Source organism: Pangasianodon hypophthalmus, chromosome 27 (assembly GCF_027358585.1).
Source record: "Pangasianodon hypophthalmus isolate fPanHyp1 chromosome 27, fPanHyp1.pri, whole genome shotgun sequence".
In the NCBI taxonomy this organism is placed as follows: Eukaryota; Metazoa; Chordata; class Actinopteri; order Siluriformes; family Pangasiidae; genus Pangasianodon; species Pangasianodon hypophthalmus.
In genome coordinates, this window is record NC_069736.1 from 7369510 (window position 1) to 7387333 (window position 17824).

At 38.2% G+C, this 17824-nt stretch overlaps 1 protein-coding gene across 7 annotated transcripts in view; it reads left to right on the forward strand.

The window, feature by feature from the left end:
* cita (citron rho-interacting serine/threonine kinase a) overlaps positions 1-17824 on the forward strand; it is an 87365-nt gene that overhangs the window by 3671 nt on the left and 65870 nt on the right. For all 7 annotated transcript variants that reach the window (XM_026921954.3, XM_034300631.2, XM_026921957.3 and 4 more), the window contains exons 5-10: positions 64-165; positions 7243-7385; positions 7819-7912; positions 8079-8285; positions 8717-8870; positions 15295-15481. In XM_026921954.3, coding sequence (XP_026777755.1) covers positions 64-165; positions 7243-7385; positions 7819-7912; positions 8079-8285; positions 8717-8870; positions 15295-15481 — 887 coding nt within the window. The remainder of the gene's footprint in view (positions 1-63; positions 166-7242; positions 7386-7818; positions 7913-8078; positions 8286-8716; positions 8871-15294; positions 15482-17824) is intronic.

Genomic DNA, 17824 nt, shown 5'->3' on the forward strand with positions numbered 1-17824 from the left:
TTTCACCATGACTACAAGTCAACACACTCACTGTGTTTTTTTCCCTTCCTGTCTGTCCTCTAGGTGGCGTTCTACGAGGAGGAGCGGGCCATTCTGGCTCTCAGCAGCAGTCCCTGGATACCACAGCTCCAGTACGCCTTTCAGGACCAGGATAACGTCTACCTGGTAATTGATGAAGCTGAATTAGATGAGTTGTCCTTGAACTCTTAGGGCATTTTCAAACTTGCATTTGAACTCAGAGTTCAGTACTTTGATTAAATGCTACGAATCCCAGATGCTATCCTGGGAACTCATCTCTGATCTTCACATGAACTCTGGTGAGGGTCGCACCATGTGTGAAAGGAAGCCAATCCCAAATAACATGACTTGTTATGACCTTAATTGTCATGTGACTTCCTGTTTCAAGCTTCACAATGGTGAGGAATGCTGCATGTTGTAATGCAAACAAAACCTGCAGATATAGACATATCAAGCAAAGAGAGCATTCAAGCTATGACTAAAATGGTTTTTACAAGTTTGATAAAAAGGCTTCACCTGAACCTCTGATCAGTTTAGAGCAAAATTAAAGAAACACTAAGTAAAATAACTAATACAAAAATTAAATAAACATTAATAAGTCCAAAAAGAGGATGCAGTGTGCTATAAATTTGCACGATCAATCGGTGTTTGGGAGGGAATTTCCTTTTTTAGGCCACAAGCAATTTGTAATGTTTAGAAATCAAAGCACAAGGTCTTTATAGGTCTAGAAACAATAGCGGTATTGCCATACAATTGATCTGGCTAATCTCTTTTTTTGTGATTCTGGAGCAGCTGGAACAGAGCCGCTTACATCTGAATTTTTTTCTTAAAAGGTGACTCACAAAGCAGCTAGAGTTTGAACAGAAGAAGGCAGGTCAGTTTGCCTCTCGGGCAGGACAGGGCACTAAAAATACAACATTACAAACACCTGCTTTGCATAATGTAGAATATAAGGCAAGCAGTACTGGCACATCCACAGAACCGCTGTGTCCTTTTGCTCCCCACACAAACACCTGTAGGTCAGTGTGGATGGAATGAATGGGCTGTTTATAATTAGTGTCATGGAAAGCGGTGAGGAATGACATCACTGTTTTTTTTAATGTAATTTTTTAGATTTTTAGATTTCAGCGAAATAAGAGCACTTTAATGGAGGCCGACTCAGACACAGTTGTCCCTCTGCATTTGGCTCATTTCTGTTGGGTCACATTGACCTAGACCATGAGGAAAAAAAGCTGTTAGTTCTCTTATGAAGATGTGATACAGACGAATGAGAGAGGCATAAAGCTTTCAGTTCATTTCTGAGAAACATCATCACATTAATACTCACTGATAAGTCGTCATGCTTGTGTTTTTTTTCTGATAATCTATTTGTCCTGTGCAAACTCTGTATGCCAGTGAGCTCTTAATGGTGGAGCCGCGAAGTTACTGTTAGAGAATATTCAGATAGTGTAGCTTCTCGTCTATTGTCATGCTTATTATGACCAGTAGAGGGATTCTTAACCATCTCTGATCTTATTTCAAGTACACATGTATTAAAATTTCCATCCAGATTCCCTCATGAGAGATACTGCAAAGCTGCTCCTGGAGTGTTCACTAAGTATATCTGTTTTTTTTTTTCTAACAGAATAAATGTTTTACCCTTACATAACTAAAGATAGGACGAATTAGAGATTCTTAAATGCATTGTAATTGTCTCCTAAAAAGATTGGATATTGATGCACCAAACTTTATAATGGGCTTAGAAAGAAAAAAAAACTTCAGGTGGGGGAACAGGTAGGGCTGCAGATCCTTTTAAAAATGCATTCTAATTTGAATTTCATCAAATATTTAGTATTCAGATGCATTTGAATATTCATGAGATTATAATTCGGTGCTGCAAAGACATTAGCAGCAGTGCTACACTGAGCCCTTATCAAATATTTTATCATAAACCTTAACATTTAAGATTTTTTTAAAATTTAAGCACTGTAATGTTTTCTTGTTGAAGATGTTTAGCCCACCACCACCAATAAAAATGGCAGCCAATCGACATATTAATCTAGAATGATTGACAGTTGTTTAGGTGTTTTGAACTCTCTGATATTAACCCACCCTCCTGGAGTGCATGTATATACGGAGTTTTACGGTCACTACCAGGAGCTTCAGGGAAAAAAAAAAAAGCTGTTTTAGCTAAAAACGCTAGACACTAGAAAAGACACTAGAAAACTTTTCTAGTATAAACTTTTCTACTTTCCCCCACATGTAAACTTTTCTAGTGTCTACATCTTAAATGAAACAGACAAGCGACAGCTGTTGCCCCCAAGCACCTGGTGATTACTGTAAAATCCTGTATATACACACACTACAGTTTCTACCTTAAGCAAGTGATTTTGTTAAAGCATTATTCGAAAATGTATTGTACAGAAAATGTCTCGCATAACTCATATTATTACATGGGATATAACAAGAAACATAATGATGTCGATATTATATACACTATGTGCCATTTGGAAGATAAAGCCACTGAAGAAAGAGTAACGTCATTTGAATGTAGATTTTTTTTGTTTTGTTTTTACATTTAGTGCATAAATATTTAGAAAATTTGATTGCAAAAATGAATTCTGATAATTATAATGGTAATGCATTAAGCCTATTTTTTAATAATGCATGAAAATGTTAATATTATGTTTATATGTTAATATTAAGTTGTCGTCCTGGGAAAATTATGTAATATTTAATGGGGTTGCATTAAGATGCATAAATAATCGATTTGAATCAAATGCCATGTAATTGGGTAGGCTCTGTAAATTCTCATGATTTTCCAATAATATTCAGAGAAGATGAAATCTGACTTTTCCTGTCGCAGCCCTTAGGAATGCTACTCTACCCACTGATTATGTTAAGAGTTTGTAGGACTTGATGGCAGCTAACAGGTTTAATAAGTTTGTGTGTGTGAGAGACAGAGATCTTCACTGTGAGGTCTCCAGTGTGTGTTTCAAAGCATCTGTCTAAACCAATGATTTCACAAAGAATGGGATTTCTGTGGCTGCACTTTGTTAATTCCTTCCCTGCACGTATGTTTTGACATGCAGTGCGAATGGAGTGGGTTTCTGTGAAGCCCTGCTCATGTGCGGGGTGTGGTGAGATTTGAAAGCCTGCAGCACAGAAGCGAGATTCTCATGAGAGTAAACACAGACAGTTCTATCTGCACAAATGATTTTTCTTATTCCAGGCTAAACTCCCATCCGCCCTCTTCTTACTGCCCTCTTCCTAAATCATGACCTGTGCATATTAAATAAAAAAAAAAACTGAAAACAAAAGAAGGAAACAAGCAAACAAAAAAACCCCAAATCTGTCATTGTCTGAGCACTGGTCTTAAAAGACCCTCACTACCTTGTTGCTAGGTAACGTGGGCTAGAATGCTGCGGCTGCCGTTTATGGTCTGGCAGCTTTGCCTCTCATTCATGGGGTGTGTGTGTGTGTGTGTGTGAATGCGTCACCACATGGTCTCAAAGCTCCTGTGTGTTATTGGGGGAATGTGAGTGAGGCAACACACACACACACACACACACACACACACACACACACACAGAGCTCTATTACAGCTCTGCAGAGTGCCCATTCTGGAAACCTGGTGGTCTCTGTATGGTTCTGTGGTGCACATCTAGCCTCAGGGTATTGATGTGCTAGAACAGACTATATGAAAGGTCCTGAATCAGAGGCTCTTCTGTATGTGAATATGTTTGACCAAAAATGGAGTCAGAGCGCCATCGCGCCATACTGAATCACACATATCACATCCAACTGCACACAGGACTGAGCAAGCATCTGGCATGCAGTCTCTCAGAACACACCAGATCAGATATGTCTATTGTGTGTATCTGTGTGTTTGATCGCAGTTTAAAACTTGAAATTGAATTTCAGTTACTTTATAATTCTACATTGACAAGATAGAGCAAGCATCAGCAGTAGTGCTGTGGTTATATCACACACAGTGAGAGGAAATAAGTATTCGTACACTTTTGATTTTTTTATTTTATATACCTCCAGTGCATACATCCAGTTCAAATTTACACACATAATGTCTTTTGACTTAAGTACTTGCATGTATTCAAAGGCATAATTAAAGACGTTTAAAAAAAAAAAAAAAAAAAAAAAAAAAGCCCATTTCTCTTGGCAAGTCATCTTCAGTTCCCCAAGGTTATGAGGGTCCCTCTGATGGACTGGCAATTTCAAAAATCCTCTATAAATTGAAGATTGAAGTCAAGAGATTGGCTAGACCATGCAAGACCTTCTTGAGTTATTTTAGCTGTATGTTTGGGGTCATCATCTTGTTGAAATGTCCATCTTCTCCCCAGATTCACTTTCTTGGCTGAGGAGATTAAATTCTCCTCTATTATGTCCCGGTACATTGTCCATTCAGAGAAGCAGCCCCCTTATCATGATCGCCCACCTTCATACTTCACCGTGGGTTCGGTGTTCGTGGGATCGCACACACAGCCCTTCTTTCTGGAGTTCTATTTTGGTTTCATCTGACCAGATTATATTGTTTCAAAAGGATTTGTCGCTCTTAGTTCGAGATTGACGTACACATCCACCATCTCCAACTTGCTCTTAGTTCGAGATTCACGTACACATCCACCATCTCCAATTTGCCCCTTGCAACACAGTTTTTCATGTTTTTCATTTATGTATGCTATAAATTACATGCATTTATTCCGAGCTCTTTTCCACAAAAGACGAAAGTCATTTAACCGATAGACTTGCATTAGGCAGAAATTTATCTTCGAGTATGTAAATACTATGGAAATTTCAAGTACTTGAAGTGAAATGCGCTTTGACATCCCAAACACAGACAACTGCCTGACGCAACAAAGATGAAGAGATACTGAGGAAAAAGTGTGTGTGTGTGTGTGTGTGTGTGTGTGTTAGTCACATTCTTCACATTGCTGCCAGGTCTTATGAATAATGCGTGACAGTTTTTGCATATTGAATGAGCTTGTGTAACAAACAAACCAAAAGGCACCAAACTTTTTTTTTTAATCAAAGTTATTCATCAGTAAACTAATTCTTCAAGCTTAATTTTGCTATAAACATGTAGCATTATAAGAAAAACATGTAAGTACAAGGTGTTGATTAATTTTCTATAACAGCAGCTCTGAAAGTAGTGCTGACTGCGAGGCAAATGTCAGGTTTATATTAATGCACTTGTTTTAATACGGCGTTGTTTCTGTAATAACAGTACAATCACGTGGTGCATGCTTCACATAATCTAAGACTAATAATAAATGGATTTAAATTGTTTCTTGGTAACAAATTTTTATTTCAAGACAGAGGAAAAAAGAAAGGTTAGTGAGGAAATGACTGTTTATAGATTCTATAACGCAAGTGATAACAGGAACTAACTTGTTTTGTGGACTTTTCACAACATCTGCAAAAAATTATATCTTAGCAAGTAAAACGATCTTGAATATAGGCAAATTCAACTAATATTTCTGTTCATTAGATTATTTTTAAACAAATATTATTAGATTATTAAAAAAATGTAATATTAACATTTCAATATTAAAATGATTTTATTCTGTTGGCAGATAATTTTGCTTAGACAATTTTAAGCTTGAAATTAGTAAATATCTCAAGAGATTTGATTATGGCTAATTGTCATAAATATGTTACATAAATCATGAGAAATGATGAGAAAACAATTAGAAATATTACATAAATCTTCTTTTGTTTAAAATATCTTCACTTCCTGACATAGAAGATAATTTGTAAAAAATATTTGCAGTGGACCTTATAAAGATTTCTTTTTTTTAAATAATAAAAAAGTGTAATATTTGGCAAACTTCTGTGATGTAAAATGAATAAACAATCGTGTGCTTTTTTTCTTTCTTTCTTTTTTTTTTTTTAATGAATCAAAATAATCAACTTTGTTGTGCTAACAGTAACTCCGCTTCACTTTGGTTTGTGTGTTGATTATTTTTCTATAACAGCATGCCCACTAGTGTTTCATTCCTTACTTATCATGAATAATAGCCTGCCATTCATGTGATGTACACAGCTCATGTTGACACTGGGATCAGGATATGAGAGGAGACCATCTTGCATAGCTGCTGGTGCATGCTGATAAGTTTTAGGCGTGTATTTGGTGTTTCCATGGCAATATGCCTTCCTGATGATCGTGGGGTCTTTTTGGTAGAGGGAACTTGTGTATAAAGTTTTTATTTAATTTAAGTCTGAATATGGTTTAATATTTAATGACCTGGATGCGTGCAAAATACTTAATCCTCAACCTGCAGATTAAAACAACATAAATCCACAGTGTTGTCCTAGTCCAGTGGATAAATGACAGACCTGGCATCTCTGCCTGTCTGTAACTGATTTCAATTCAAGTACAATGCCATTCAGCTGCTAATAATAGTCATTAACCCTTGAGACATTCATACCAACTGTAGTCTTTGGTATTTCGGTAATATTCTTGTATTGTTGAGCAGATTAAATGTGCAGTCTGTAATTATTGAAAGTGTTTCTAGGCTGGTAATAAGTACATCATTTCAAAGATACCTTATAAATCTGCAATGGATCAGGCTTATTTCTAAGATAAAATGTTCTGGCTAGAAATTAGCTTTGCGAAGCTCTGCCGATTCTCTGCCGATTTTAAAAGCAGCTAGTGGGGTCATATTGGGGAAATGAGTAGGCTTGTCAGTGCAATTTCAAGTCGTCTTGCAGGCAGTGGAGGACTATAAAAAGCTGAATTGCCATTTCTCAAGTTGCCACTTAAGCCAATTAGTTAATTGGGTAATTATCACTTGAATGACTAATCATGAACAATTATTTGCCCCTTTTTGATTTAGATTCTTGGTCCTTAAACTAAAATGAACATTGGTACTTGGTGATTGGTGCTTCCTCTGAGGACAGGTCCGTGCCTCTGTTCATATTATTGAATGTTTTTATTTAGTGCGGTGATACTTTTGAGCTGCATGCATCATGTCTTTTGCTCATAATGCCGGGAGAGAATCAGAGGAAAGGAGCTGCTCACGGAAGCACATTGACATATTCTCACTGGCCAGCTTATCGGTGCTGCTGAACCTCACAGGCTGAGCATCAGAAGCACTTAATTCTAATCCACCTGCTGCAGAACTTTAATAGAGAGAGCTGTAAACAGATGCGCTGTGCTTGTGGCTGTGTGTGTGCTGTGCTCTAATCTCCCTGAGCGCAGAATGTTATCTGGATTTGTGCCTGTAGGTGATGGAATACCTGCCTGGAGGAGATCTCATGGCACTGCTGAACAGATACGAGGATCAGTTTGACGAGTCGATGGCTCAGTTTTATCTGGCAGAGCTGGTGCAGGCCATCCACACTGTGCACCAGATGGGATACGTCCATAGGTGAGCTGCTCTGTATTGTTGGTTCGTGGTAAAAAAAAAAAGTGGGTGCTGGTGGGCAGCAAGTGAAAGAGAAGGAGATGAAAAGTATAGGCATAGTCTGGTTACAGGTATAACTTACTTTATATAATTACACATATCAGTATTCAGTTCCAGACTTTAATGCTAATCAGAAGTTACATGAGAGTTACACATATGGGGTGGAGTTTGAGTAAACCTGAGGTGTGTCTCAGTTACATACGATTGTGAAAATTTTTCACCTTATATATGTTTCACCTTGTATATGAGGTAGCACGTGTAGGCCTTCCCTGATTCGTAAAGGCATGTGCTTGTGTTTAGAAGTGCTAGTAGAAGGTTCCACTATATATAGATGTAGAGAATTCTTTGCCTCTTTCACTTTATTTCTTTCTCTTAAAACTGTACTCTTTCTTTACAGAGACGTAAAACCAGAGAATGTTCTTATTGACCGTACAGGACACATTAAGCTGGCAGACTTCGGCTCTGCTTCTAAACTAACCGCAAATAAATCGGTAATCTTTTCCTTTAACAATCAGAAGTAATGCCCTGGTACTAGCCAGTTAATTAAATGACCAGAGTTTTGTGTGTACTGTTGCAGTTTGTGGTATTACGATGATGATAATGATAATGAGGATGATGGTTATAATGAGCTCACTATTAAAACTGATGGTGGTTTAGGTGGGCTCATCCAAGCTTCCAGTTGGCACTCAGGACTTCCTGGCCCCGGAGGTTCTCTCAGCCCTGAACGGGGGTTCTCAGTGCAGTTACGGTCCCGAGTGTGACTGGTGGTCTTTGGGGGTTATCGCGTATGAAATGATCTACATGAAGTCGCCTTTCACTGATGGGACCTCAGCTAAAACTATCAACAACATCATGAACTTCCAGGTGAGACCAGCAGGAACGGTTCTCTCAGATGTGTTCCTTACACAGAACTCACCCACACTTAATGACCCTGCCTTATATAATGACTATCAAATCTAAACAATTACTTTATGATTGCCATCTCTTGCTTCATATTATTACACCTAAAGGGTTTTTTTCAAATTAGCATGTACTGTACAATAAATAAATGGAATTTTTTAATGATATATAAACATTGCAATTTTCAGGTTGGTATTCATGTAGTAAAGGTATTCATTTCAGTTAAGTTAAAAAAATTACTCCACCATGTCACTGATTATTTTCCTATTACAGCATGCCGTGTCATGTTTTATTCTTTATATACAGTAAACCACGATAAAAGGTTAAGCATTTAATGTCATTAGAAAATAATATCCTCACATGCCTAATATTTAGATTGTTTCTTTACCTCCAAGCGTTATCTGAAGTTCCCTGAGGATCCCAAGGCCAGCTCTCAGTTTGTGGACCTTGTGCAGAGTTTGCTGTGTGTGGCACGGGAACGGCTCGGCTACGAGGGCCTGCGCTCTCACCCCTTCTTCTCCAGCGTCGACTGGAGCGGCCTCAGACATGGTGAGGATTTAACAGTGTCACCTTAGGGCAGTTTACATAAACCATGCTATTTGTAGGAATAGTTTATGGGCCATACTCAGTGCTGAAAGGAGCTGTTTGAGAGAGATCAACCTCACAGCTGAAGGAGGATCAGAGGTTGCTCAGGATCTGAACGGGATCATGGTGTTGTAGCGGCTTCGCCTGATCTCAGTGTTGGACTGATGGAATCCCAGTTTGCACTAAGCAAAATGCAGCTGTTGGTTTTGAGAATATCACACAAATACCATGTAGCTGTTGGCCATTTCTTGATTTGCGTCCCTAATGATTGCTATTGTTTTGTGTGATTGGAGGATTTGCTTGCTAATGGAGTGTAGTGGGTAGATTTTGGGGTGAATTGGGTTACTGTGTGTGTGTGTGTGTGTGTGTGTGTGTGTGTGTGTGTGTGTGTGTGTGTGTGTGTCTCTGTTTGCCTATTAGTGTCTCTGTATCTCTGTCTGTGTCAACTTGTTACATGTATGTCTGATATATATCTGTGTATTGGGCATTTCTTTAGTGTTCCTTTATGCAGTATAAGACATGCAGGTGTTCTCAGAGGGACATCCTGCTAATTTATACCCAGACAATGCAACACATTTTATACACACATCCACCCACACACATATATACAGTACTTCACACAACCAGATTGAATGTGCTGATAATTTATGGAAAAAAATGCAGGTTTAAAAAGATTTAAGGTTTTCATTTGGATTATACATTAATATATATATATATTAATATATATTAATGAGATGATTAGCTGTACCAATGGTATTGGTTTGACGATATCAAGCATACATAAAAACACTTGAATTCAATCCAGACCAGCAATGATTTAATTCCTGAATTGCTTGCAGCACATGAGGGGGTGTTGACTGGGGCCTGGGGAAGGGGGGATGCAAGCAGTGCTCACCGTACCATGTAATGATTATTATGCTTATACTGCTTAATATTGTTGATTATCCAGGACAAAAAAACAGGGAGGATACTATAATGGAAACGCTGAACATTATATTAATAGCCGGTATCTAATAATAGAGTGTCTGAGTTTAGCTTCAGAACAGCTTCAGTCTTGCTGTCATGCTGTCCTGAGATGTCTGTGGTGGAATTTTGGAGCATTCTTTCAGAAGAAAAGCCTTGAAAGAATTCACTGAAGAAGGAAGCTGGAAGTAAAATGATGATATAAAAATATAGTTTGTGCTCTGTGCTCCAGAAGGTTCTCTACAGATAACATTTCAGGTCTTGTTTATGAAATTACTTGCTTGTTTGAAATATAGGAACATCATTAGGGAGCACTGCATGCACCATAAATCCTGGAAAAAAAAAAAATCGAATGTCTTTATTTTTTTGGCAGTTAGCAAACGACCTAAATGTGGCATCTATTCCATCAAAATGGCTGCCCATTACGGAGCCACTGTGTAAACAATAATAAATGTTAGGGACAGATGGAAAAGGAAGCTGGTAGAATTTTGTTATATTTAGTTGGTTGTTTTATTATGAAGCCCTAAAAACTGCATTTGTTGATGTGCTTCAAAACAAAGTTGGCCTTGCTGTTTTATCTATGCAGTGATGCTCATTGTGGTGGTCTGAATAGTCTGAACGTAGCTTGCACCTAATGTATTGCTTAGCCTCCAGGCTACTGCTTTATGTGTGTGTGTGTGTGTGTGTGTGTGTGTGTGTGTGTGTGTGTATGTATGCATGTATGCATGTATATGTGCGTGCATGCGCATGCGTGTGTGCATCTGTGCATCTGTCTAGACAGCGTTAATCGTTACTTTTCATGATGATCTCTGTTTGTGTCTAATGAAAGAATCATTAGTCTTTATACTATACTCTTTGACTATGTGAGTGTGTGTGTGTACGCGCGTGCACGTGTGTTGGTACACATTTACACATTCACACCGTAGCAAGCTTGAGCAAATGATCAGTTTTGTCAAATTTGCCTGGGTGTTATCAAAATGTTATTTTCTTTTCTGTGAAACTTACTAAGCTGCAGAAATTTCTACATTCTCATTGCTAATGAGTTACATGTAGCTAAAACGTAGCTGTTAAGTTTTTCACAGTGACAGTTTAAAAGGCAGTGAGACAGTAGAAATGAGACAAAAGTGTTGGGAATATTGACATTTATATCAGATGTGTGGATAAATTGCTAAGAAAAGACTCTAAGACTAAAATGAAACTCTGATTGCACCTAGCATTGATCATCCAACTTCTCTGGGTTCCACTCAGTGAGAAACATGTATTTACACCTTCTCTTAGTTTCTGCACTATGACAGCTTTATTAATGCATTAAAACATTTTATTTTCTTTTTCATGAGTCACTAAATTAAGATTAGAAATTAGGAAGAAAGCCAAACACAGGGAGTCTGTTAAGTTTAAAAAACAACCTGAATAAAAGTCTTGAAATGTGGTGGTAAATGACAAGAACCATATCTTAGTGTAATATCACAGACTATTTTAATCTGTAAATATCTGTAACTTTGGAAAGCTGTTTTTGGTAAACATACCAGCACCAATAACAAAAACTGCATTCAAAACCAAAAACTGGGGCAATTCATGCTGTATCAGTTATCCAGTAGTATACAGTAGAATTTATAGCTTCCTTGTGATGCAAGTTGACTGAAACTGCTTGAAAATGCTACTTCAAATGATCATTCAAGAATGCTGCAGCAGATACCCAACTCAAATGAAATAATTCATACACTGAATTTTAAGAGCTTTATTTAATTTCTAACGGCTAAAGGGGCAGTTTCGCAGAGTTTTTCAAGCCAGAAGTAGGCCTTAATGCAGAATAATTCATCAAGTCATTAAAATTGGATCTCTGTAACACGTCTAAAATGAAGTTTAGTTATATGCAGACTATGCCACAGGGTGTCTATGGGTTCTACAAGACTTAATTTGTCTGAAATTACATTTTACAAATGTAATGCCGTAATAGTTGTTACATTGCATTTTACGTTTGAATATACATGGTCTTAAATGTTATCTTGCACATAAACCTAATCTCTGTCTCATACATCTGTAGAGTATGAGTTACCATGGACAACAATCTCGCCGTGTTTCCCTGTATTTATAACATAAATGACATTTTACACCGTAATCATGCTGTACGATCACCGGAGTGGTGCCGCTTCCAATACGCTCCTATGTTAATGAACCACAGGAGTCACACTCTGCTGCACTTCACACTCCAAAGTTCAGTTTGAATTTTAACCATCCAGCTGGATGTTAACTAAGTTCATGATATCAGCCATAACTACAGCCGTGGTATGGTGTGGCTTTGTATCTCACTTGTATTATCTAGCTAACAGTAATTCACTTAGCAGTTAGTAATCAGTGACACGAAAATGATCTTCACTTAGCTTAGCTTCCAGCCAATGGGAGAAACCTATTTTCAAATATATTATAATACTTATGCTAATACTTATACTAATTTAATACATGCAAATCTTATACCAAATGTTTTAATACAAAGTGTCAAGTATTACTTGACACTTTATATCAAATTAGTATTAGTATTACTATGAAATTTACATGCTAGTTCTACACTACATACTGTATATATTTTATAAGAATGTAAGAAGCATACAAAATGGATTCTATCATTCTTATGATTCCTGCAGAGCTTTTGTATATGGGAATACGTCTAACATTTAGAAGAAAGGTCATATCACTCTGTTCCTGTCTTCACTTCATGGTGCAGTGATGGACAACGTCTAACAAAGCTTCTCTTATTAGGACGTTTTGAGTGAATAGTTTTATTTGTTCTTTTCTAAATACATGGAGTTTTTATTTTGATCTATTTGGACTTATATTACAATTGAAGTGGCATTAAAAAGTCTTGAAGTGTATTCAGTTCAAATTGATGATACATGCAGACACCCTGTATAAAGGCCTGAATTAAACCAAATGTGATAATGTGGATAATGCTGCGTTCGACTTAACTCAGAACTACGTCATTTTTGTCCTTGGTGTGGTTGAGGTCCTCAAAACAGTGGACTGTATAGCCAATGTTATAGTTTTAACAAGCTTTCTGTTTGTTCATTGATCTAAAGCAAATACTATTATATGCAGTATAACTAATTTAAAAGTAAAGAACTGCTACTTTGTTTCCTCTTGTTGATGCGAGCAGCCATGTTGATTTGACATCACCTGTTGAACTTGGGGTTGAGGAGACCTTTCCGTGTAGGAATTCCTTGGTTTTTCCTAGGGAGAGGTCGGAAATTCAGAGGTTTAGACTAAAGTTGCCTCTAAAACCTGGAATGGATCCAGAAAAGCATATAATTTTGTAGAACTGGAAATTCAAATTCAGTTAAAACAATGGCAAAGAAAAATATAGTGGACCAAAAACTTAAAAATGGTCATCAGTTTGTAATGAATGATGAGCACACATCTAATAGAGCTATGGAATAGGGCTGGGTAATATTATATATAAAATCAAAGCTGTAACAAATCATGTCACAATACACTTCTGAGTGTCGTCAGTATGTTTTTTTAACAATCAGAAACTCTGATTAGAAATGACTAGATGATAAATTTGTACTATATCTTTAAAATTGTAAAATGTTGAAATTTTGTATCGATTTTTTTTAATGTTCTCCTATTTATAAAAAAAAAAATTTTAAATACATTTTTAATGTATTTTTTATGCACATTTTTAATGGACATTAAATAAAGCTATTATTAACCTCATTTTTAACAGCTTTTTAAAAAGGCAACAGCAGTCGTTTGCTGGTTGTGTTGTTGAAATGTCTTCATGAATTGTGATAAGGTATTTTTGTCTAATCACCCATCCCTACTTAAAGTACTTCATGAGTATTTCCCCTTCAATGCACTTGGATGAAGTTGCATGAAGATAAAGCAAAAAAAAAAAAAATACTGATGTCCATAAATTTCCTCCTGACAGTAATACAGCAGCCTTTGGAGAACAAACCATACAAAAGGATTTTTAATCTATGGCTAGGCTTAATCACTGTCTGGGAAACTGTCCAACTTAAGGTTTTCTGTTTCTTTTAATATTGAGCCATTAGTAATGCTGTATATTAGGATTGCTTTAACTAACATTACTTAGGATACACTTTATCATAAGCAGAGCACAAGCTTCAGCATTTATTCACAGAGAAATTAACCACTAAATTAATTAACATTCACTAAAGTGCCTTAACTAGTGTCCATAACTATTAAGAAGTCCATACTGACCAATATGAGCTCATGTATTAATGTATATTTCCAGAGCACTGTTGAATTCTCAAATCTGATTGATCAGAATGTGTTGATTACTTTTAAAAGCATCAAAATGTATGAAAAGGTCAAATGTATGACGTTAGCATTGGCAAATTGCTGTGGTATAAAAGAAATAAAAATACTTCAGGATGTGCTGTTACAGGAAAATGTATTATGTTGTATTAATGCTGATGTTCATGGTTTCTTAATGTTAACTAATGCAGAAAAATGTAACACTAATGTAAAGTGCTACTGAAGACTAGTCCAATAGAAGACTAAGACAGATTTCCATCTTCTTTCCTAAAAAAATGGTTGATGGAGCGTTTTCAGCTCATGAAGGCGTTGATATTTTTTAATGTTGTCAGGATGGTGTCATTATCGATATCACCTTGTAATTAATCAGAGTTATGCTAACGTCCTGTGGGATTATTGCAGTTTCCACAGTAACCTGGCACTGCCACTGTTACTCCATTCTTTATAATGTTACGCTATTCTCAACTCACAACCTGATTGTGATTGTGTGGTCAGTTATTGTCTGATGTAGCTGTACTGTTAAGGTACATTCTGACATTTATGCTTTAGTGTTTATCAGAGTGTTTTGTTGTAGCTGCGTGTGCATATGTGTAAAAATTTCTCCATTTTTTTTTTTACATGTATATAAAAGCCTACAGTGGTTTCAGATAGTGTTAACCTATGACAATTCGTATACTGTGTGTGCTTGGTGTCTTATATGTTATCCTGTAGATTTGTGTTTGTGCGTGCAGGAACATGTTTAGCATGGGGTGTGTGTGTGCGCGTGTGTGCGCGTGTGTGCGCGTGTGCATATGTGTGCATATGTGTGTTGTGTGTTGTGCAGATCCAGAGCTTAGGCTGTGACTCAGGCTGATGAGCTGAAGCTGCTGCAGTGAGGGAGAGAGAAAGTGTGTGTGAGTGTGAGAGAGTAAGAGGGAGGGAAAACAAGAGAGAGAGAGAGAGAGAGAGAGAGAGAGAGAGAGAGAGAGAGTTACTGCACTAGAACCTCATCACTGAGACCCTCTCCTCCCTCCCTCCCTCCCTCCTTCCTTCTTTCTCCCCCTCTGTTTTCATCTCTTGCTCGCTGCCTGTCTCTCACACACACACTCTCTCTCTTTCTCTCTCTCTCTCTCTGCTCATCGTCCTTTTCTGTACTCCTTCCCTCTTCCAGCTGTCCCTCCCTTCGTTCCCTCGCTCCGTGCCGAAGATGACACGTCCAATTTTGAGGAGCCGGAGAGGGCCCCTCGGCGTGCACACGCTGCCCAGCGAGAGCCCCCGCACCCGGGCTTTCAGGGACAAGACCTGCCCTTTCTAGGCTGGTTCTTCAGCCGGGCCCTAACTGCACTGGCCAAATCTGAGTGAGTACACACACACACACACACACACACATGCACGCACGCTCAACACACTGTTGTTTTATAGAGAACAATTTGACTACTACAGTCACAGGTGGTAGACAAGATGGCACGATTACCACGGTTACTGTCACCAGGCAACATTGGTGGTGAATGGCAGTTATGCTGTAGCCATGCAGATGTAGTAGCGGTGGTCTCTCTGTCTCTTTCTCTCTGTCTCTCTGAGTGAGTGAATGGGAATCAGGAATGAGGTGTGTGTATGTGCGCGTGTGTGTGAGAGCGCGCGTGTGTGTGATGGAGAATACTGATGCCTTTATGTTGCGCTTGTGGCTCGTTTTGTTATTTCTGTGAAAGCAATACGCTGGGAATCCCCATCTCCCTGTGTGTGTGTGTGTGTGTGTGTGTGTGTGTGTGTGTGTGTGTAAACTCCTCTTTGCAGATTGCTCCTTCTCACTGTGATACCGTCTGACTCCGATCCCCTTGTTTTTAATGGCCATGTGTGCTGCATTGGTGCTCGGTCTGCATGCGCATCTGCGTGTGTGCACACATCTGCATGTACACATATGAAGATCTGGATGCGCTCGTGGTTCTGCTTGTGTTTGTGTGCATGCTGTTTTGTGGTTCTCTAAATAATCTGAGCTGTACAACTAGTTTGCTGTCCGTGTTTGTTTAGACGGTGGGAGCAGATCTCAGATCAGCAGTGTTGTCAGCGTTCGACTGACAGCATGCTCCCCCTCCCCTTACTGCACTATATGGCTATAAAGCAAGGACACGGGGGGAAAAAAGACAGAAATGAGATGGAGATATGATACGGTGGGAAAAAGATATCACATTGGTTAGACACAGATCGAGGGAAGAAATGCATTTCTATGGTAACCAGAGGGAGATTCATGTGCAGTAGCTATGTTTACATGCAAACTAATAATCCATAAATAGATAATAAACAGCCTGATAGTGCAGACCTCAGTCTGAAGTTAATTTAGGATAATTCCTTTAATAATAAGTTTAATAGAAGAATAATAAACTGTTAAATGTGTTTACTTTCACATTTAGAATTCTTGCATATATTTTGCAGATGTTTGTTTGCTTCACCTTGTATTGTAAAGAAACAAAATTCATTACACATTTAAATGTTTTTTAAAAAAATATTTTTTTTTTAAATAACTGTGAGGTTAGAATGAAGTGAAGGGGATCCAAGTAAAATTTTTAGTATGAATTTAAACATTACATTTTCTTTCTTTCTTTCTTTTTTTCTTTTGTTTTTTTCTTTTCCTGACACTGATGTCTTTCAAGTTAAATCACACATGAGGCTTGGTTCACATGCTGAACCAACATTAGCTACTTTTTGCGATGTGAAACAACTCGAACGATTCTGGTTGTTATGGTAACATTGGCAGGAAATGCTGCTGTTTACATGCGCATACATTTGGCTCCGGTTTTGCTCTTTCTTTTGCTGCATTCCTCTTTCTTTTCTCTCTCTCTCTTTCACATCTCACACTAGAGTTTGTGCTCTGTCCATACTATGACAAGATAACTGCGTCTTCCTGTTCTCGGGGGGGGCGGGCGGGGGGGCACCCACATTTCCGATTCTTTTCTCTCTCATCTTTCCCTCTCTCCTCCCCTTTCAAAGCTTCCATCTCTGTCACCTTGCAAGTAAATGTGCGTGTATTCGCACGGCGAGTGTGCTATGTCTTAAAAACCCATCTCGTATTCATCCACACACCCCTCACCCTGGTTTCCCTGAATAACGTTTTTTCATTCATCTCACAACCTTTCCTGTGCTACCATCTTTTCCTGTCATACGGTAAATCACACTGAGCTAACGAGTCTCTATCCTTCCAGTCTGATCTGTAGGCAGCAGCACGACCGAAGATGAGGCACGCTGCTCAATTTGCAGTCAGCTCACATCAGATCTGAGCATATCTGCTCTCGGCACCATACATGCCAACAAACGTATATACAGTTCACCCAGAACTACCTCATGCTTTCTCTCATGCTCCAGAATATACATTAGTTCCTTTCTGTTCATCCACTGGGTGTTGTGCTGCATTGACTAATGTATCTAGTTATAGAATGGATTTCTTCCCCAGTTTCCTCCTAATTTAGTCAGAGCCTGTCCCCTCGAGCTAGCGGATAGTGCTATTCCAGCTGACGGTGTGGTATGCCATGGTGCAGTTACTAATGTTTTTATTCAAGTAATGGTACCAATAAACTAAGAAGGAGTTCTCTGGAGGTAGGTCATTGGGAAAACTTTTTGGTCTTATTTACGCAGCGTTTGGTTTTATGTGAAGAGACATAATGCAGTCAACCAAACATAACATTCCAGGAATTCCCACTGTAGTCATT